A 24,364-nucleotide genomic window follows, 5' to 3' on the forward strand; every position below is an offset into this window, starting at 1 on the left:
ACAAAAAGAATTTGTACATAATCTATCCCTACTTCCCCCATGGTTTCAGATAATATCACTCCTAGATTCCTAGGTTAGAGTCATTTCTACGTAAGCACCATAGTGACTGTCACTTGTAGACCAACGACCTTAAAAATTGCCCAACTCTGACTACTAAATAGTTGAAAGAAAATTATCTATGGAAAAGGAAAGCTATTTGAAAATACTATATACCCATGGGGTCTGATCTCCTATGCCATTCTGTACAATGTCGTATAGTAGCAAGAAACCCCCATAGTCTACAAGAATGTTTTTATAGGAATCCGTACAGAAGTACTAAATACAATTGTTGTCATCCAAACTTTCATTAACCACTTCAAATCATTCAATCCATGATTATATTCCCAATCATGGAAGTTAGAACTGATCTATATACATTTTTCTCCATTCCTGCAAAAGTTGCTCAAGCAACTTTTCAACTTTGCTAGCAACTTTTTGCATTATGAGCATTTTGGCTCATTGTGTCAACTTGATGGGTGATTTTGACTTGCATGACCCTAGAAAGGATATGTAGGGTCCTAAAACACCCCTTGAACTCACACTGAACTAAAATAGCCATGCTCCACTATTTAAAGCCAAAATAGCAACTTTCCACCAAGTGAGCACTATAGGCTCTTACAAACATGCAGTTGCCTAACATTAAATCCAATCCATAGGATCTTATTCGATAACAAACACAAACTCCTAATCCAACTCTAAAACACACAAAAACATGAAAAAGGGGAGGTGCCCTACACCACCATATAAGACGAGGCTTGTTGTCAATATAGAATTGGGTTTTTAATAGCCACGTTATTTGTTACTATGATTCTTATGTCGTTTCTATAAAATCATTCTACTACCATAGCATGGACTAATAGGCAAGTACTATATTTCATAGGTCAGTAGAGCAATAATGCAAAATGTAATGGAAGTTTACCTTTTACCGTAATTTAATTTAAAGGTTTCCTTTACGACTAAATACTATGGATTCTAGAGGAGAAAGAAATATAAAATGGTTTTTGTAGAGGGGACAAACTAGGAATAATCTTTTTTTTCTAAACTACACTTGGCCTTGGTATTAACATTCTTTTCTAATTCAGAAATTTCAGAAAGAAGTACTTTTTTGCAATATCTTTTTATGGCTGCCACATTTAGTATAGCCTAAATTCAACTTCAGTACACAAATGTAATGCCCCTTGTGATTAACACAAAATCACATTAATTATTAAGTTTCCACAATCATGCTCTAATATGATAGGAATGTTGAGTCACTTGTCTCTTATTGAAATCTTAGCATTGGTGGAATTTCGATGAAAGAGGATAAGATATGTCTGACACTTTTTTTCTAATGTTATTGAATCTTAAAAACAAAGTCAATAAGATTATACATAAAATAACATTAATTTTTAATATTTCACATTCAATATAGATTGTCAATTAAGTATTAAACTTTAACAATATAAAAAACTATTCCACTAATTAAAAAGTTGACCAAACATCAAAACGTTCTTGAAAGGGAGGCTATTAAATTTTTTTGTTAGGTGTATTTTGTAATAGAATGTAAGATATTATTTGAAAATAAAAACACATAATAGAAAATAAGTTGATTGAAGATTTCAAATATAATTACATCAATATAAACAAGTGGAGATATTTCATATATCTTTTTAACAACGCTCCTCTTAAAATCTAAACTACATGTGAAGAATGAATTAAAAATTAAAATTGAATATATGGAAATGTGACAAAACAATATCTATTTCAAATACATAAAATGAAACAAAGAACATTTCAAAGTTTGTAAGCTTTGAACTTATTAATTTGAGTGATAATCTTTAAAATAGACTTAGTTAATTTATCTTTGTAGGTTAGTACATTACTTTCGCTCTTGCATAATTAGTCCAATAAATTGTTTTGTAAATGATACATAATTTTATAACTTTATCGTTAATTTCCTCCACCTTAAATTGCTAGTGTCATTACTATAGACTATAATGACCACGGCACCCACTACATAACATTTATTTACCTGTAGTATTCATATCAAGATTTATATATTATTTTTGAACAAAACTGATTAATCTACAATGAAATTTGTGAAAATAATATCACAGAATATTCATAACAGAAGTGTTGTGTCACTGTCAACAGTAAAGTCTTCTTAATCAATTTTTGCACACGCATTGACTTCTCACCCCAAACTCGTCTAGATGTTTGAATGTGTGGTCCATATTTTGATCATCTACCTTTCCGTATTTCAACATTATTTTATCAAATATTATCATCTGTCCATATTTGGATCTTGAAGAGACAGTGCTTTGACCAAATATCATCGTCTTCACCAGTTGACAAATTTTAAACCTACTCATTAACAGAGAAAATAAGTAGAATAAGTACAGAGTTTCAAGGGCTGCCCAGGAGAGAAACCAGAGAACAAAGCATTGCTGCTAACCACAGCACAAACACACTGTCGAAAATTATCATACAAACATGACCCGAAAGAGACATCTAAAACTATCTGGCTTCATCAAAATCTGAATCAATCCCAAAACCGTCGCTTGTTGAAGTGGTTGGACGACTTGTTGAAGACGTGGTTGCACCAACGGAAATCAAATGATCGGCAGCAACTTCTTCATCTGTGATATGAACAAAAGCAGTGGCTGCATCATCTAAGTAACTCGCATCGTATGAAATGGAAAGAGACTGATCAGAGGGAAGTGGCGCCTGTCCTTCGAGTATTTGTACTACTCTTGTCATGCCAAGTCTTTCTTCCGGTTGAGGATGAGAACAAAACAATCCCAATTTCAGTACTCTTTCCATTTCTTCTGCATCAAACAAACCGTTAAGACATGGGTCAGCTGCGCGCAAGATTTTTCCATTTTGATGAAGATCCTTCACCCAATCCAGCAATATAATCTGTTCGCTGTCCTTGGCCAAATCTATGGGCCTCCTCCCACACGCAACTTCAAGCAAAACAACGCCAAAACTGAAAACATCAGAACTTGGAGTAACTTTCCCTGTTTTTGTGACTTCAGGTGCTATATATCCAACAGTCCCAACCACCCGAGTTGTCTGTGGATTTTGCGTGTGATCGTACAAACGAGCAAGCCCGAAATCCCCAACCTTTGCATTGAGCTCCCAATCGAGCAAAACGTTGCTGGATTTAACGTCTCTGTGAACCACCCTGCGTTCCCACTGCTCGTGAAGATATAACAACCCCGCAGCGACCCCCTTCAGAATTGCGTACCTTTGCTCCCATGAAAGTACACGTGTTGTTTTCATTTGGGAATCTGCGAATATGAATTTGTCCAGGCTTCCATTTGGCATGTACTCGTAAACAATAAACAGCTGTTTGCTCTTCCTGCACCAGCCCCGCAGCTGAACAAGGTTTCTGTGCTGAAGACGACCCACGCTGGATATTTCTGAAATGAATTCCTTCATTCCTGCGGTGGATTCCTTTGTTATACATTTCACTGCTACCTCATCCCCGCTTTTCGAGAGAACTCCCTTGTAAACCTTTGCGAAACCCCCGCAGCCCACCAGCTGGGAGTCACTGAAGTTTTGTGTGGCAGCTTTCAGATCTTCGTAGGGAATTCTGTGAGGCCAAAACTCTAGCTCCCATTCCTCAATCTTCTCCCTCTCCTTTATTTGTTTCAACTTAACAAATGCAAAGGAAACAACAGCAAAGAGCACAACCAGAGATGCTGTAGTCATACCGGCTGTGAAAGCTATGGATTTAGTTGCCTGCCTTTTCCTGATCAATGAAGGGGGATCTGAGAGCTCTAGCGACAGCGATATACCTGGTTAAAGTCATGGCCCATATTAATACACCAACAGAGGATAACAAAACATTCAACCTGAAGTTAAAACTACAAGGTATATGATTATATTAATTTAAGATGACATATAGGAAACCTTGTAAATATAAAATCATCGATCTTAACTTTTATAGGGTTAAACGCTTTCATAGGATTTTTGGGTATCCCCAATCTCCTTTTCAAACCCTATTTTACTATAATATTTTACATTACCTTCCGTACTGAAGCTCCAACCGAGAATATTATGATCCTCAACAGCTTGAGACCCTGTGGAGGCAGTAAACCCCACATAAACATCTTCTTCCAAAACTGCAGAGAGATTGAGTTTCGCAACAGACATCAATGGTTGGACAGGCTTGTGCATTCCATACTTTGCAACAGTCACATTGAGTAGGTTGTCAACATGATCATATTCAATCCAGGCTTGGATTTTCTCTCCATTTTTCAGACTGAAGTTTTTCCAATGATCGTCGTCCAGCCAATAGGCTGTTGGCTGAGATTCAAATGAGTTTACGCCGTTTAGGTTAACTCCAACATGGTTGCCATCTATATCGCCAATATCAGGATCATATGCCGTATCAAGTTCTACTGCTAGGAAATGGTTGGATTGGAGACCATTTGTGTTAGGAGAGGCGAGCCCAAGGTATTGGGAATCATGGACGCCTACAATGGACTTATTGGGAACCATGATGAAGGCGAGCCCATCCCCGCTCTTGCCCTCGGATGGAACTCCAATGGACACAACAAAGGTAGTGGTGAAGGGTAAAATTGAATTATTGCTGGCTTTTATGTTGATGGGGTTGGGGTGCAGAACACGACCCTTTGAATACCGTGTTTGATTGGTTAGGGTGAGCACATGGTGAGAGTGTATTGAAGCATCCATTAGTAGTATTATGTTTGATTCATTGAATTCCCCATAGCTGAATGTCTGGGCGTAGGCAAAGTGCGAGTTATACAATAGCCATGGCAAGATTAATATGCAACAGGAGCATAGCTGGCAAAAGGTAAGCATTTTTTCTTGGAAGACAACCACTACTCTAATCCACATATAGCTTCGAAGGGATAAGGGATATTGTGCATGCACTCCAGGATTAGTCCACTACTTATAGTGCTATACCCTTTTCTTATGCAACTTGTTTACTTTTAAGTTTGGCCGAGTCAAGGTGAGATTGATTGTTTACTTTTAAGTTTGGCTGAGTCAAGTTGAGATTGATTATAGTAGATGTCAGTTATTTCAATGTCTTTGACTAAGAGGCAAGGATATATATTTTTTAATGTTAAATGTTGAATTTGAAAGATATCTAATTTGTTAGGACAATTGATTGGTTATTAATAATTTTACAAAATATCAAGATTTTCTAAATACATTTTTTTTGTATAATCTATATAACAAATTTATATAATTCATTTAATAATTCAACAAATTAATAATAATCTTGAATAAGCTTAGAATATATCACACTTTCTTATTAATACTATAAAAAGACAAAAAGATAATATTCTCAATCACATTCATACAACATCCATACAATTAATATAGATAAGATCAACTTGTACTACTATTTCAAAAAAGTTGTACCATCATTGAAATCTATCAAAACCATTTCAAAAATGTACTATCATATAAATTTGTAAAAGTAACATAGAAGTTTTACTTTAAATATTTAATTTTTTGGTAAAAAACTATAATTGTTATACACTATCATATGATTAATGTGTAGAAGATAGGAAGTCTAGTTACTCACACATCTTTATTTTTGGTTTTGAAAATTCTGTTTTAGCTTTTTGGAATGATGATAACTTATTAAAATAATATTTTTATTGTCATAAATTTATGTAACAACCACATATTGTCATAAATAAAATTTAAATAAATAATTACTTTAAACATCTCTTTAGTATAATTTGAATGCAAGATACAAATTTGAATTTGAAGCCAAATACTAACACAATCATCAATTCTGTCTCTTATTGTTCTTTTAAAAGGAACTACTTTCTATATAAATTTAGGAGTAGTAAAAAAATACTTTCAATAACATCAGAAGTATTATCTATCTTTCTTTAGATTCATTTGAAAAGTACAATGAATTTTGCAAAGATTGAATAGAATTTTATAATTTAAAATTAAATCAAAGCTTAATTATAGGTGTTTGAACTCGAATGATTGAGGTCAACAATCTATAAATACATTGATGAAAACATAGTTTTATATTATTTATCATGTAAGCTCCACAGATTGATTTGAATTATTTCATTTCTTAAAATTCAATACTAATGTTTAAGATAGCTTTGTGGGTTATAAAAGATCAAGAGGAGAAGAAGAAGAAATGATGAGTAATATTGGCTGGTGGCTTAGTGATGACATTTGTGAGAGCATTGGAAAAGACAAAGGAGAAAAAAAAAATTGTAAATAAAGAAATAAATTGAAAATTTGGCTCCACCACCATCTCACTACATGCTATTGTAGGTTTTCAAGAATAGAAGATTGGTTCATGGAGCCCATATAATTTTTTTTTTTTTGCTATGGTGATCTTTACATCTTGAGTTTACCTTGGAAGGGGTTAGATTATTCTTAAGTCTAAAGTTTTTGAAAATAACAAAAACCAAAAAGAAACAAAAATATATATTCTAAGCTATATAGTAGAATTTTATTAGCACAAAATTTATCTTCTTGTTATGAACAATTATCTTCTAATTACCGTATATGTTATACATTTTGGAAAATAATTAGATATATAGATTTAGAAGATACCATTTGTCGAAGCTCTTAACCTAATTGTAATGCAAACTAAAAGATCATTTCTACCAAAACTACATTCAATGATATTGAATGGAACATCCCTTTAATTACATATAGTACACGAGGCACAAATAAATTACTAATCATGCTCAAATGTTACAATATAAAACTTTGTAGAGACTCTCATATCAAATATTATAGACAAACACTTAGATCCTGGAGAAATAAAGAAGAGTTGTTGGCTTTGATATCAAATGAGATCATATAAGACAAGGGCCACATGCCATTTAAGAAAAAATTGACCTATTTAATATAATTAATAGTGTTGATAGAATGTAATTTAAAACATGCCAAATTTTGATTTCTTTAGTAATGAAGCATTTTATGAAAAATTGTTTAACAATATTCATTTTGTAGAAAATTACTTAAATCAGATTATAAATGTGAAAAAATATAAAGAACACAAATAGGAAAAAGAAGTTATTCTTTCAAATATATTTTTTAAAATTAAATTAAATTTTAAAAGTTAATTCAATGTAAAGAGTAATCATATTTTTTTATCAAACAAACTTTTAATATTTTTCTAATTATTACTAAAGGAAATTTTGATTTGTTAACATTAAAATATTTTATACTATAACAAATATAATTATATATATTATTTATATTTATAGCTAGAAATAGATTTAAAAAATAATTTAATTATATATGTTATTTATATTTATAGCCAGAAATAGATTTAAAAATTAATGTAAATTAATGAAAAATGTTATATTGAAGAAGTAATTAATAAAAAATCATTCACAATTATTAAGTTTTTTAATTTTACTAACTTAATGAAATTGTAGATAGTAAGCAAGTAGTTATTGTAAGCTAAATATTTTTGGAAAATAATTAGATATATAGATAAATACTTGTAATATATAAAATATAAAATAAAAAATCAACAGAATCTGATGAGCTTGAAATGTTGACTGGCCTTTGAGTATTTGCAATACCGTTCTAAAGCCGAGCGTCCTCTCTGGTTGAGGATGATAATAGACCAAACCCAATTTTGGCACTAATTCCATTTCTTCTGCATCATACACACCATCATAATTTGCGAGATGCTACACTCACACTGACCATAAAGCCTCTAGACCTTGTTTTTTTTTTTTTTTTTTGAGGAATGAATGGAGATCAGAAAGATCCAGTGGCGGTGCTTTACCTGCTCAAAGTACAGGCCTACGTGAATAGATCAACATTCAATAAAAATACCACCCCATAACAAGTAGATTAAACTAGAAAAATCTATCATTTGGGAGGACTAGTCAATTGTCGCCTATGTTTGTATGACTGGTACTATCTACCCATTCAATTATTGCTTATAAAAATATTCAACAAAATAATAGAAAATGTGCTATAATAGTATTGGGAAAATAGAACACTGGAAATAAAATAGAGAAGGAAGAACTTCCAACTTAATTTTATTGAATAATAGATGTAAATTTATACAGTAGCTTGACCCAACAACATTCCTAAATGACTGCTAAACTTGAAGCTAACTAAAACTTATGGATACCTAAATGAAACACATCTACAATAAGAACGTGATTCAAACTAGAACTATTTGACTCACACCTAAACTAAACTTGTGTTGCCAGCAACTCAACAAGGTTTTCCACATGTGTAATAATAATTATTGTTTATTGTTGGAAAATTAACTTCAACATCCCCACTTAATGTGACAACTAAGGAATCATTATGTAGAAATTATACTTTGAATATATGTCATAGACGAGTAAGACTTTCTAATAGTTTTGCAACTACTATCCAACTTCAAAACACCATTGAACACACCATCTCCACATGAAATGTCTCATAATCCCCATAAAGGTACAATGCCAAGCTTCCAGACTTTCAGATTCCTTGAACTATTGGACACATCATCTCCACATGGAATGCCTCATAACCCTTGTAAGGGTATAAATTCTCTAATCCTATAGCACCTCAAACTATTCAAGCATCCATCTAGACTCTAACACATCTTTTCCTATTTTACAAAGCACTGATCTCTTCAAAAAAAAAAAAAATTCGATGAAATAATAATCATCTAGTGGTTCTTCTCTAAGCCTCATCTTCTTAACAACTTCTTCTCTAATAGAAAAAACATAATAGAAAGTTGGCTTTGATACCATATTGGAAAAATAAAATAGAAAAAGCAAAATAGAGAGAAGAAAGAACTTCCAACTTAATTTTATTGAATAATAGATGCAAATTTATTCAATGGATTGACCCAACAAAATTCCTAAATGACTACAAATTAGATTGACAATAAACTATTTCATGATTGACAACAGATAGTAACTCAATAGCTAACCAAAACTTATGGACATCTAACTCAAACACATCTACAATAAGAACTTGATTCAAACTAGAACTCTTTGACTCACACCTAAACTAAACTTGTGTTGCCAATAATTCAACAAGGTTTACCACATGTGAAATAATTATTATTGACTATTGCTGCAACATTAACTCCAAAAAATAGCCCATCACACATGTACTAATAGATGTTGTGGGTGAACATATCTAAACAAAAATTTTAAATGACATTTATAGACCACCTCCCACTCTACCAATTCTACATAGAGCTTTGTAAATGAGGAAAGGCTAAAAGATTAGCTTTCAACTCTTCACTCCTATGAATATTCATCCAAAAAATTGCCAAATTTTGACATACAAATTAGAAGTTTTAGGTACCAAAAACAAACCTGGAAAACTACTAGAAATAATAGTCCACTAAGATAATTGAGAGATAGGGGGAGGGGGGTGAATCAGTTATCAAACAATTAAGACGTTTATCTTTTTTAAACAAAGTTAACCATTTAACCAAAGTAAATAACAACCATAATAAGATGCACATAGACAATTACACCATATACGTTAACTAGGGAAACCCTTGATAAGAGGGAAATCCCTAGTGAGAATGATGCCCACAAGATGATGTACTAATATAAATATTCCTTGTTAAAGGATGGACCCTATTAGGAGTCTATTATAAAATTTAGTACATAGAGTCCCTATTAGGAGACTTTGAATCCTTGTTAGGGGAATCTAACCCTGATAGAAGCTGTGCTAACCTTGTTAGAGTTGTAGTACAATGTATGCAATAAGAGCTCACTGCCTAAACATGTAATTTCAACTACAAGAAGAACTCAGTGCTCAAACAAGTAGCTTACTAGTATGTTCTTCTTTCCTTTGTTCTATCAACTGAACCAATCACTATCAGACCTTGTAAATGAGGTCACGAACTTTGGATCCAAATATCAAACCTTGGTAGCAAACTTTCCTTCACTTATGCATTGCTCTGTTCATTAAAAACCATGTCATATGATAAAGGAAAATGCCCTTCCTTTATACCAAGTCCATAAAACAATTCCTTGAGTTGGCTTTTGGACCTTCTCAATTAATCATTAAATGACCATATTAATAACACGTTACACTTAGTTATAACATTAATCTTCTGCCCTATAGCTTGAATATCTTTCCGTAAACACAATATTATGATGAACAATTTTAGCCACATCATCACTAACATGTCTTATTTAGATCCTCAACCTTGATTCTTATAATAATAAGTCTGCTAAGAGATATAGCAAGTTTACTAAAACATGCCTCTATAAACTCTATCTTAGAATAGACATTACCAAAACTTACATAACTTCTTCTAGATTTATCATTTCTTCTTTCGACATTAACTACATATACTAGATACTCAGAAGTATCTCCCATAACCTGGGATAGTTATAATATGCCACTAGCTATCAATACCAATTTGTTCCTTATATTTCTCTTTTGTCATATGCCATAGAAAATTGCTATGTTGACATCAATGACAAACTTAGTCATGAATTTAACATATCATCATAGTAACATATCTACAATACTCCCCCATAGGAATATCATCAGCATTCATGCTTCCAACAATCTTGTAACAATCTCCCCCTTTGGCATTGATGTCAACATCGATGAAAAACATCTAGTTCCAATAATACTAACAAAAAGAAACTACTCATCTTACTTTTCAAATCCTCTTCATCAATCATTCTCCCCAATTGATATAGCTCAATGTGATTTTAGTCAAACTAGTTCCATGTTGTGCTTCTTCCATACTTCTCCGACTATCATGTTGTAGATGTTGTTCTTCCATTTTTTTTTCATGTCGAACATCCCCCCCATTGACATCGATGTTAAAGGTTTCAACAACCAACCTTACTACATCAAACTCTACAATAATTGATTATTTCTTAGCTAAAGTGTCAAAAGACACTATTCAAAACAATATCCAACAAGAGTCCTAGATGAATCTATCCATCATAGATACTCCCCCATATAGGAAGCATCAACATTCATTCCAAACAACAATAATCCTCTGTTACACTGGACTAATGCACTTTTGCATTTCCTACTCTGATGTAGGAAGGGACATAACCCCAAGCATACCTCACATATACTCAAAAATCTCTTTCGGAAGAGGCTTAGTGAATATATCTGCAATCTTGTCTTTAGAGCTCACATACTTCAATTTAATTTCCTTTTCTACAACTTTCTCTCTCAACAAGTGATACTTAATAGAAATATGCTTAGAAATGTGCTTAGTCTTGGAATGAAACACTGGATTCTTGGACATATTTATTTTGCTTGTGTTGTGACACAGATTAATTAATTTCCATCCTTATATCCTTCAACATCTACTTCATCCAAAAAAACTTGATTACAGTTATTTGTTGTTGCAAAATATTCTACTTTCACTATACTTGGTGATGTGCAAACCTACTTCTTGCTTAACCAAGAAACCAATCTTCCTCCAAGAAAGAAGGCTTCATCACTGCTACTCTTTTTGTCATCCATATTGCCTACCCAATCAACATCAATATTAGCACTTAGAGTAAAATTATTAGATCTGTCATACCATAATTTGAACTTAGATGTTCCCTTCAGATATCTAAATATCCTTTTAATTGTTTCTTAATGTTCTTCTTTGGGATCAGCTTGGAATCTTGTAGTAATTCCAACAACATTTGCTATATCTGGCCTTTTGTAAGTCAAATATTGCAATCCTCCAATCATACTTCTTCTGCTCAATAGTAGGTGTCTCATCTTTTGTAGATAACTTATGTCCAGTTACTATAGGTGTTCCAATAGTTTTCCATGTTTCCCAACCAAACCTCGTTAGTAAATCCTTCAAGTACTTACTCTAAGAAATAAATATTCCTTCTTTATTATGTACAATCTATATTCCTATAAAATATTTCATCTCTCCTATCATACTCATTTCAAATTCTTTCTTCATCTCTTCTATAAACTTCACACTTTCTTCATCATTTCCTCCAAATATGATATCATCAACAAATATTTAACAAAATCATCAAACCATTGTCAATTTCTTTCTAATAGAGATTACTCTCTGTCATACCTTTTCTATATCCAAGCTTTTTCAATGCTTGTCCAACATTGCATACTATGTTCTGGGTGCTTGCTTCAAGTCATATAATATATTCCTCAATCTGAATACCATGTCCTTGTCATCTGTCAAAGGATAACCTACAGGTTACTCAATGTACACTTCTTTTTCAAGTTCTCCATTTAAAAATGCTGACTTGACATCCATTTGATACATTTTGAATTTTTTTTGGGTGAACCCACAATACTGGGTATGACTTTTGGGGGATGAAGGAAATTGCAAAATAATAAAAAATTCCATATTGAATTTTATGTATGTTCGTACGAACATGGTAACTATGTTCATACAAACAAAAAACAATTAAATGTTTGAGCAAACATATTGAGTTTAAATAAGGTATGTTTGCATGAACATACCTTATTAATATGTTCATGTGAACATATTTTAACGACGATTTTGCAATTAAAATTCAACTTTCCCATTTGAGATCTTGATACATTGTCTTTTTTTGTATGTTTGTGTGAACACAAATTATTTTACATGCTCGTGCGAACACATTAACTTAAATTTTTGATCCACTGATTATTTTTCTCATATGTTCACTCGAACATATGTTCATGGGAACATGTGTAATATGTTCGCACGAACATAGTGTTTGTGCAAACATGTCAATTTACAAATTTTTGGTGCTATTTTCTGAAAAAAATAAAACTGGGTCTTTTTACCCCCAAAATTGAGATTGAATGATCTCCTACTATAAAATAAAAATTCCAATTTGTGTTTCTCAGAGAAATCTTTCCAATGACTATAATTATGATACATATGATATTCATTAAGACTTTCAAATACGAGTTTAACTCATTATAGATTCATTAACAGTTGAACATTAACTAACTTCGACACTTCAGGAAAATTTGTAAATTAGGTCAAAATATTTTTGAAAAATATCTACAAAATAGGTTGCTGAGATAACTTTCTATTAAAAATAATAATTAGATTTATGATAAATTGAGTTCAAGTTATCTGTGTCAAAATGAACATATGTCTGAATTACGATTGATGTCACTTCAAAACTTCATAAACTATAAAATATTCAACCAAATTGAATCAAACCAAATGCATCCTCGGGTATTGATGTTAAAAATCCAACACCAAACTAATTATCTCATTATCATTTTTAGAAGAAAAGTTATGCATGTCAAACGAACTATCACTCTTTAAAAATATTGATTTTTCATATGTACCACTTTTTAGAGTAGAAGGAAAATTTGACTTAAATAATTTTAAAAAAAAAAAAAAAAAAAAATATGGTTACAAAGTAGGAACAGAGTACTAGAAATCACTAGTTTATGTCATCTTGAATTTTTTGATAGTTTTAGAGATATAGTCACTTGAATGTGAGGTTTGTTTCAAAAATATTGATTCCAGTGTCAAAATTGGTCAAAAAGTGAAACCCATTATTGTGGGATCACCCTTTTGTGATGCGTAGGCTAAGAATAATCTTATTGTTACAAATATAAGAGTAATTGAGAAGGGATGGGTGAATCAATTACTACTAAAATAAATCTCAAATCCCTTAGATGTCAGTACAAAAATGCAAATTGAAAAATTGATTACTGTTGAATCTCAGTAAACACAAACAAAATGTTTTAACTTAGTAATAACTAAATTAGCTTAGTAAAAACTTAACATATAAACCTTTAGATGTTGTCTATGATTAACATTACTTTAACTAATTTTCAAATTCATAACAAAATAGCACGAACACATTAGACACCAAGATTTAATGTGGAAACCCAATTTGGAAAAAACCACCAATTACAACTAGTTATTGTTTTTCACTCTTCTGATGTGAGCCCAATTAGGAGCCAACCCTATTAAAGGTTACAAAACACATTGTTAGGTTTGACCCTATTAGAGGATTTAATTAGCCTATTAGGAGTGGCCTTGTTAGAGGTCTTGAGATAATTTAATAGAAGTGCCACCTTGTTAGAGGATTTGCAAATAGTTGTTAAGCCAACTCTGTTAAGAGATTTAAATTACTCCTACAATGGTTAGAGAGTAATAAAGAGATGACTTGATTTGAATATAACTAATTTTCTAATTATAGATCTCTGTTCTAGCTAATACTTGATCCTTCCTGATCAAATATAGCTTTGCTACTCCACAAGGATATTCTGTTGATCCTTCAAATTTACTTCCTCTTCTCATCACTACCTCTTCAATCACATCATCATAAATTACACACTTTGAAATCACAACTTGAGCTTATACTTATATCTTCTACTTTGTTAAGTCAGCTCAAAATTGGCCAGAATCAATAGATAAATCAATTAAGCTTAATACAAAAAAATAACAAAATCCTTCATTAGTTGACCCAGCTCAGTAGAAACTGACTCAGAAATGATTTCCTTTGTTAACCAACAAAAGCTCAATTAACACTACAAGCTTGTGAAAATCCTTTGGCAACCAAGTGAACTCGATAGATACTACCTTCTAAACTACACAAAAACATGAATGCTTGATAGACACTAAGAACTGTCTTCATTGCCCAAGTGAGCTTAGCATATACTAGTTGATAATAATATGAAATTTGTGTAACATCAAAGAGAATACAAAATTAATCAATTGTATCCTATACCTACTACTTCTATTCTAGCCATTGGAGCATAGGTCTCCTCATAATCTATTCCTTCTTGTTTTGAGTAACCTTTACATACCAATCTTGATTTGTTTCTTGCAAATTTACATTGTTTATTCATCTCATTCCTAAATAACCATTTAGTTCCTATCACATTCTTGCCTGCTAGTTTGGGGAACAATTCCCATGTCTCATTCTTTACTATCTGATCCAATTCCTCTTTCATAGCTTGTTCCAGTAATCATCTTTACATGCTTCATCTGCATTCTTAGGTTCAACTTGAGATATCAAACATAGTTCTTCATTGACTCTAATTCTTGTCATCACACCTTTATCTTTGCTTCCAATGATCTATTTAAATGGGTGATTATTTATCATATTCTTTCCTAAAGTAGGAGTTGTTATCTCAACTCTTGGCTCTACTGAAGGTTCCAACCTTTGATTCTGCCTTGGCTCTCCTACATTCTACAAATCGTTGTTAGTCTCAAGAAATAATTCATCATTCCTTGGCTTAGACACAATATCATCATCTGAATTGTAATCAACTATTCTCTCTTGTATTACGAATTTCTCATCAATTCTTGTACATTTACACTTTCCATAATGGTCTTAGGTCTTTGACTATAACATCTATAAGCCTTTCCTTTTAATGAATAACCAAGAAACATACCTTCATGAATTCTAGCATCAAACTTACCAATATCATCATATCTTTCAATATAACACTTACTCCCAAATTTTTTGAAATACTTAACTGTAGGTGCATGTTCAAACTACAATTTATAAGGAGTCTTGTTTGTATCTTTCCTGGCTTGCACTCTGTTCATGATGTAGACTATTGTATTCACAACTTTTCTCCAAAATTTCTTGGATGCCTCATTCTCAGCTAACATAGCTCTTGTGCCATCTGCAACTGATATGTTCCTTCTCTCTCCAATGCCATTCTGTTTAGGGGTTCTTGGAGCTAATTATTGTCTTTTGATTCCATTTTCTTCACAAAACATGTTAAATTCATTTGAAGTAAATTCTCCTCCTCTATATGATCTTAAACATTTAATCTACATACTAGATGCATTCCGAGCTCTATTCTTGAATATCTTAAACTTATCAAATGCCTTAGATTTCTCTTTAAGAAATGCAACCCACATAATTCTAGAAAAGTCATCAACAAGAATCATAAAATACCTTTCATCATATAATCCTTTAGTCTTCGTAGGACCACTGAGATCTATGTATACAATCTCCAATTTTGATGAAGTAGTAAACTTCTTATAGGGAAAAGAAGTTATATTATGCTTTGCTAGCACACATTCCTTCCAAATTGTGTCAGTAGACTTTACAATCCTAGGAAAATGTCTAGCTGTAAACATACTACTAGTCTTCACAATAATGGCAAAGTTTATATGAAAAAATTTCTTGTGCCATAAACAATTTTTATATACCTTTGCCACCAAACATGTCATTTCATTAGGATTCAATTGAAACACATTACCTCTAGATCTAGTTCCTGTTCTAATTACCTTTCCATCTTTATCTTTGATCATTCATGTTTTCTCTATGAACTACCATTGATAACCTTTGTCCACTAGTTTTGAAATGTCATCATACAAGATATCAATAAATGTATCATTTGAACTAATGACTTAAATGGTGGTGTTAGAGTCTTTAATATCTTTCATATAACCTCATCATCTTCTTTGGTTCCTCCATGTGATTTGATATCTAGAGTAATTTCTTATATCCTACCTATATATGTCCTTACAAATTCATCTTCCATCATTTTAGCATCTTGAAATACACAAATCCAACTATGTAGCCTCAACTTCTTAGAATCTGCATCACCTTCAAAACTAGTTTCTAAAGCCTTCCAAATCAAATGTGAAGTAGGAAGTGATTTTACTTTATTGTATTCAATTTCACGTAGTGCAGTCAATGTTGCTTCTCTAGCTCTCATGTCGCACATAAAAAGATCTTTTTCATCCTCAACACAATTTTCCTAATCATTTGTAGCAATAATTTTCTTTTCTAATTTTGTTAGATCTAATATATTGGACCAATACACAACAAATGTGTCTTCATCTTTTCCTTCTAGCTATCATAATTTTTTGCAACAAACTTCAGACTATCTTTCTTGAACATGCTTGCCATGGATCTCCCAATATTTTAAATAGTCCAATGAGATAACTAGTGGGTGGTGGGGGGGGGTGAATCAATTATCCAACAATTAATGCATTTATAATCTTTAAACAAACTTAACCAGTCAACCAAAGTAAACAACATCCATAATAAGATGCACATAGACAATTAAATGAGATATATTAACTAGGAAAACCCTTAATCGGAGGGAAAACCCCAGTGGGAATGATGCCCACAAGATGATATATTAATATAAATATTCCTCGTTAGAGGATGGACCCTATTAGGAGTCTATTATACATATAGTACCTAGAATCTATGTTAGGAGACTTTGAATCCCTATTAGGAGATTCCAACCCTGTTAGGAGTCGTGCCAACTCTATTAAGAGTTGTGGTATAATGTATGCAAGAAGATCCCACTGCCCAAACATGCAATTTCAACTACAAGAAGAGATCACTTCTCAATCAAGGAGTTTATTGTTATGTTCTTCTTTCCTCTATTCTGTCAACCGAACCAATCACTATTATATCTTGTAAACAAGGTCATGAACCTCAAATCCAAATATCTAACCTTAGATTACTTAGCAAAACCTTGGCAATGAAGTTTCCTTCACTTCCACACTGCTTTACTCAACTTTGCATTATGCTCTTACTATTGGTTATCATTAATCATTAACCATGTCATATGATAAAGGAAAATGTCTTTCCTTTGTACTAAGTCCATAAAAAATTCCTTGAGTTGGCTATTAGGGCTTCTCAATTAATCATTATAGGACCACATTAAGAAGATGTTAAACTGAGTAGTAACATTAATCTTCCTCCTTTCAACTTTAATATCTTTTCATACATGGAATATTATGATGAGTGATCTTAGTCACATTATCACCAACATGTCTTCTTTAGATCCTCAACCTCAATTCTTAGAATAACAACTCTGCTAAGAGAGATAACAAGTTTAACAGAACATGCCTATGTAAAATCTATCTCTAAAAATACATTACCAAAACATTCCTAACTTCTTCTAGACCTATCATTTCTTCTTTTTATGTTAATTGCATATACTAGATACTTAGAAGTATCTCCCATAACCTTGGATTGTTAAAATACTCAACTAATCATCCGTACCAACTTGATCTATTCACTGTTCTTATGTCACATACCATAGAGAACTGCTATGTTAACATCAATGAAAAACTTAGTCATAAATGTGGCATATCTACAATACTTCCCAATAGGAATATCATGAACATTCATGCTTCAAACAATCTTTCAACAACAACAACTAGATCATCTCCCCTACAATAAACTTACACTCATAGGTTTCTCCATCTGAATGATTTCAATACTCACATTAAGCCTATCTCGAGCATGATCATAATCAATCTAGGATTTGATATTTTCTCTCCACAATAAAATCTCTTCTGCTATACTAATAAAATCAAATAAATAGATAAAAATAGAGCATGAACAACAAACAACCGGGATAGAATTAAAAAAAACTATTTTTTATTGAATTTATGTTATGAAATTAAAGAGTACATTATAAATAAAAACTAAAATGTCTTCTTCTTGAACACTAATTGAGAGTAATATTGTTTACTAGACTCTAAAATTTTAAACAAGAAGATACAAAGAGATTGCATGATAATTACAATTTTGTAGAATACACAAAATAAATTTTTTTTTTTTTTAAAAATGATACCTACAAAGCTAATTGAGACATGCAATTTTGTTGTGCATGAAAATGAAACAAAAAGAAAATAGTGGAACTAAATCTATGGTTGAACTAGACTCTTTGTTTGTGCATTCAAATCCAAAGCACATGCATGTTGTAAGCATGTGCATACAAGGAATCAATTTCCCCCTGCATGAACAATGCAAATGAAAACGAGCTAATTCCTCAAGGTCATAAAACTGGTAGTAGTGAGAGCTTTAGTGAAGACATGACCAACTTGCTCTGAGGTTGGGAAAAACTATAACTCCACTTTACCATCTTGAACCAAATCACAAATGAACTAATGAAGGATTTCAATGTGCTTTAATGTAGCATGAAACATTAGATTCTTGGTCATTTCAATGCCACTAATCTTATAAAATAATGGTTGTAGGATGTTCTTAAACAAAATGCAAATCTTCTAGAATCGTTCTAATCCATATTGTTTGACAACTGGCTACTATTCAAGCAATATATTCTACATTTGTAGAAGAAAGAGCTATTGTCACCCACTTTTTGCTGCTCTACAAAACAACTCCATAACCAAGTGAGAAAATATAACTATAGGTAAATTTTCTACCATTCATTGAACCAGCCCTATTAGAATCTGTACAACCAATAAGCTAAAACTTATCATTGGGAGAATAATGAATGCCAAAATTGTGTGTACCACTCATCTATAGATGTTATTCTTTTTTTGCATCTTGCCAATGAAACTCATGTGTATCTTACATGAACTAAGAGACAAGGCTCACATTGTAGATAATATCAAGCCTTGTTGTAATAAGATACATGAGGCACCCAACAAAACTTCTATATAATGTATGATCAATATGGAGACCTACATCATTCTTGGTTAACTTTTCACCAAGGGCTATAGTGGTAACAAGTATAATGCATGCCACCATTGTAAACCACTTCAATATATCAGCAAGATACTTTGTTTAAGAAATGGATATACATTTAGTTTGTTGTTACACCTCAATCCCACAAAAATAAGGCATAAGTCCTTGATCTGACATCTCATACTCTTGTTTCATTTCTTTTTTGAACTTCTCCATGAGGTATGATCTATTACCTATAAAAATGAGATAATCAACACAAAGGAAAATAATTAGAATATCTTTATAGCATCAGTTTTTGGAGAAGATTATGTAAGATTTTTTTGAGTTAATGTTTCAGATCACACTCAATGTGATCCAAAATGTAGAATATCTTTACCAACATGTTTGATATAGAGGGTTGGCTCTAAAGGAATTCAAATTAATTCATTCTGCAAGAAATAATTATCAATTCATGCATACCAAGAACAAGGTGCTCACTTCAACTCATATAGTTCTTTTTTTATCTTCTAAAGCAAGTGATTTTTTAATAAAATTTAATAGCCAATAGGTTGATTGACATAAACCTCTTCTTCTATATAACCATTTAGGAAAGCTTATTTCACATCCATATGATAGATGGGCCACTTATGTTGAGCAACAATTAATAATATAATTTTAAGTATATCAAACCTTACAATAGAAGTGAAGTCTCTAAACACTCTACTCTAGTTGTTTGTGCATATGCTTTGACAAACAGTCTAGCTTTAGGTGTTTTCTTACTTAACCATTAGAATTAAATAGTTTATTACCCCTAAATTGGCATATTTGCATTCTAAACCAATTTCGGTGCATCAATCTTAAAACATCTATTTGTTAATCAAATTAAGTACTATTATACTAGACATTTTTTATTCTAATAATCTTTACATCACCTAAGTGTCAAATGAAAAAAATCCCTAATTTGTATTAATCACATACTTTATTTAATTTCTAAATATTGATTCAAATTAGATAAATTATCCTCCTAATTTAATTAATTTAATTATAAATCCTAAGTACTAGGTGATCCCACAATAGTGCATGCCACTTTTATGGCTCAAACAAATTAAGTAATTGATGCAAATTTTAAAATTCCTATTTAGATATGTTCACGAGAACTTATCTATAATGTTCATGTGAACATACCTTAATAGAAATGGGTATATTCTCACGAACATAAGCATTCTAAGGGTTCACGTGAACATTATAAATTTATGATTTTTTCTTGAAATTCATCATTTTCCATTTTATGCTTTCATTTTTATGACGAGGTAAAATCATTTTGGATGTTGGAGAAAATGTGTCTAAGTGCTCTGTGAACTGCATCTTTTTCCTCATGTTTTTGGTCATTACACTATTTCGGGTATATTTATATGTGATTATTTGATTTTTTTTAATGTTCTTTAAGTTTTCATAGAATATATTAATGTTAATTTAATATTTTTATTTCTTATTAATTTTAGTTAGTTATATATATATTTTTATTGGTTAATTATATATTAACTTGTTACTAGAAAAATATTAGTATAACATTAGATAACAAATTTATAAAAATATTAGTATAGCTTTAGATAAAATTTTTGAAAAATATTAGTGTTATTATATAAATATTAGGAAGAATATTAGAAAACATCAAAAATATATATTAAAAAATATTAGAAAATAATTTAAAAATATTTAAAATACTACTCTACAATATTAAAAAACATTAGAAAATATTAAAAATTTGTTAATCGAGAATAATATAGAACTATAAGTATAATGTTATGAAACAAATTTAGGAAAATATTAGTGTTATTAGAAAAAAATTAGAAAATATTAGAAAAACATTAAAAAATATTACTCTAGAATATTTGAAAATATTAGGAAAATATTTTTAAAAAGTAAAAAATTACTCTATAATATTAGAAAATATTAAATAAACATTAGAAAAAATAGATTAATCTAGAATATTAGAAAAATATTAGTATAGTTTTACCAAACAAATTTAGGAAAATATTAGTGTTATTAGAAAAATATTAGAAAAAAACATTAGAAAATATTAGTAAAAATAGTAAAAAATTTTAGAAAGATATTAGAAAACATTAGTCTAGAATATTAGAAATTATTAGTAAAACATTAGAAAATAAAACAAAATATTAATCTAGCATATTAGAAAAAATATTAGTATAATGTATTATAAATAAAATTTTGGAAAATATTACTGTTATGAGAAAAATATTAGAAAAAAAATAGAAATTATTAGTAAAATATGAAAAATATTTTAAAAATATTAGTCTAGAATATTACAAAAATATTAATTTAACATTAGGAAATAAAGTTAGAAAATATAAGTATAACATTAGAAAACACAAAATAATAATAATAAATTTGACCCTAACCATAACCCTATATATAACTTTATTTCTACAACCCTAATTCTAATCTTAAACCTAACCCTAAGCCTAACCCTAATCATAACTCTATCTCTAACCCTAACCCTAACTATAGCTCTAACTCTAAGTTGTACCCTAAGTCTAATTTTAACCCCAATTCTAACCTTAATTCTATTTGTAACCATAACTCTAACGCTAACCCTATCCCTAATTCTAACCCTAACCCTAACTTTAATCATATGTAAAACTCAAACCGTAAATCTAACTCTATCTTGGACCCTAATTAGCTCTAGAACTCTAACTCTAACCCTAATTATAACTCTAATTGTAACCCTAACCCTAATGCTAACCCACACTTAACTATACCTATAATGATATAACTTGCACAATGGAAGAGATAATATGAAATATTCTATAAATACTTGATAATAATGTAGATTAATAGGCCACTTCAAGGGGGTAACCTCCAAACATCTACAATGAGAACACACTTCACAATATGATGTTGAAATAAGATTCATAACCTCCTATGTATACCTAATTATGGTTAGGTTGAACCAACACAACTCTATAAAACACCTAGGCTAACCTACCTATTTAAACAATAATTTAATAATAATAACATGACTTAATTAAAGATTAAGATATCCAAAAGTTGACTATTCATAACCCTATATATGTTGAGATCTAATTCAAAAGATCACTAAAAGAGGGAGATTGTTCAAGAAGACTATGTGTTCCAATCATTGTTTTGTCACTGATGTCAAACATGCTATTTGTTGGTAAGACAACTACTTATAAGCTTCAAGCACTATCACTTAGTTGATTGATGAAGAGGATTTGATCAAAAGCTGTAACAATAGCACCTAGAGGAAAGGTTGATTTATGATTATGTAATGAAGTACAATGACTAGTTAAGACAGTGATGACATGATGTATTAATAATCTACTTAAGGTTACAAAGGCTAGTTACACTTAGAAAGCTTAGAAGAACAAGTCATACAAAGTTTTTCTACCAAGCTTGACCGAGTGGATGGTAGCTGGCAATCAAAGGTAGTGCAAGCTAGGTAGAAAATTAGTTGGAGCAGGGTAAAGTTTAGTTGATGCTGAGCACCAGTAAACTTTAGTTTATTCGAGTAAGTTCATAGTGGATGTCAAGCAATGCAATATGTGTCGAGCATCAAAAGGTTGATAATTTTGAGTTGCTACATTATTTAAAGGATCAAAGATTCGATGAATCTAAGTCGAGAAGTTTGTTTTTATGGATTTTGTGTACCAGGTGGAAGATAAGGTTGATGAGTTGGTGGTATAAAATTTGAGGTTAACCATTTTTAGGCAAATTCAAATGGATTCTAGGAGAAGTTTCTAGAAGAGATACAAAAAATGGGGTAGATACATTATATCCTACATAATCCATTTGACCCCTAATTTGGATGATGGAAAATGAGAGGGAAAATAAGCTATGAAAAGTTTTATTTATACAACTAGACATTGGATAACTAATTCAGCCGCTCTCAGTTCTTGTAAAGTATTCCAAAAATTGATATTAGAACCATCTACTTAAGAGAACTAATTTGAAAATACTAGAAGTACAAAGATTGAGATGTCAAAAAGAGAAGTATCTAAGCTCAATATAGATAACTTTCCTACATGCCAAAGTTTGATGAAGCTATACCTTGGAGGACTTGGAGATCATGCACAATCTACCATTTCTGTTGAACATGTTGGTCTTGCTAGTGCTCCAATTGTTGAAGATATGATGAAGAAGAAAGACCACAACTACATAATGCTTGAGACTACCTCTACCCTATGTTATGCCAAATTTGATGATATCAAAGGTCTTGATAGCACAAAGAAAATGAGGATTCCCTAGCTACTATCTATGGAGGAGACACTAATGTTCTTAGAGCCAAAGCTGAAAGCCTTAGAGGTAACCTTGATGAGAATGAAAATTGAAGAAGTTGAAAATATTGTTCAACATGATGAAAGGATAAAATACATAGTTAATGCAGTAAGAGGAGCAATGACATACTAGATGATTGTATTGTTTTAAACATAGATTTGAGAACACTATTACCTATATATGCTATTAGAGTTTTTACAATTCAAGAACTAAGATGTATTGCAAGAAATAATCTATCACTTGAAGGTCTAATAGGTAGACTCACTACTTTTGATCTATCTAACATTGATAATTACAAGCTTGAAATGATTGAATTTTCTTTCAAAGGTAAAGTGTAATTAAAGGAACCTAAGAAGAAGAAGAAGAAGAAGAAGAAGAAGAAGAAGTCCAATGATAGTGATACAGAAGAGGAGGATGTCAAATAGCTTGAAGCACTATTGGCAAGAAGATTCCACAATAGTAAAGGCAAGTTCAAAGGTAAGTTACCCATAATTTGTTTCAACTGCAATAAGGTTGGTCATATTGCTGCTAGATGTCCAAAAAAGAAGAACTATAGAGGTGGTGACAAGTACAAGAGTAGAAGAGATGATAGCATGAAGCACTATTGGCAAGAAGATTCCACAAAGGTAAAGGAAAGTGCATAGGTAAGTTACCCATCACTTGTTTCAATTGGAATGAGGTTGTTCATATTTCTTTTAGTTGTCTAG

General features: G+C 31.2%; 1 protein-coding gene across 1 annotated transcript; it reads right to left on the reverse strand.

The window, feature by feature from the left end:
• Nucleotides 1-2,366: 2,366 nt before the first annotated feature.
• On the reverse strand, nucleotides 2,367-4,887 carry LOC149558673 (L-type lectin-domain containing receptor kinase SIT1-like). Its single transcript, XM_089786155.1, has 2 exons — nucleotides 4,053-4,887; nucleotides 2,367-3,821 (listed from the first exon to the last, which is right to left on the reverse strand). Exons 1-2 carry the CDS (start codon nucleotides 4,885-4,887, stop codon nucleotides 2,536-2,538), a joined length of 2,121 nt encoding a protein of 706 aa, XP_089642281.1. The 3' UTR covers nucleotides 2,367-2,535.
• Nucleotides 4,888-24,364: the final 19,477 nt, after the last annotated feature.

This window comes from Cupressus sempervirens, chromosome 5 (genome assembly GCF_028749045.1).
Source record: "Cupressus sempervirens isolate cs-2001-9-10 chromosome 5, ASM2874904v1, whole genome shotgun sequence".
Classification (NCBI taxonomy): domain Eukaryota; kingdom Viridiplantae; phylum Streptophyta; class Pinopsida; order Cupressales; family Cupressaceae; genus Cupressus; species Cupressus sempervirens.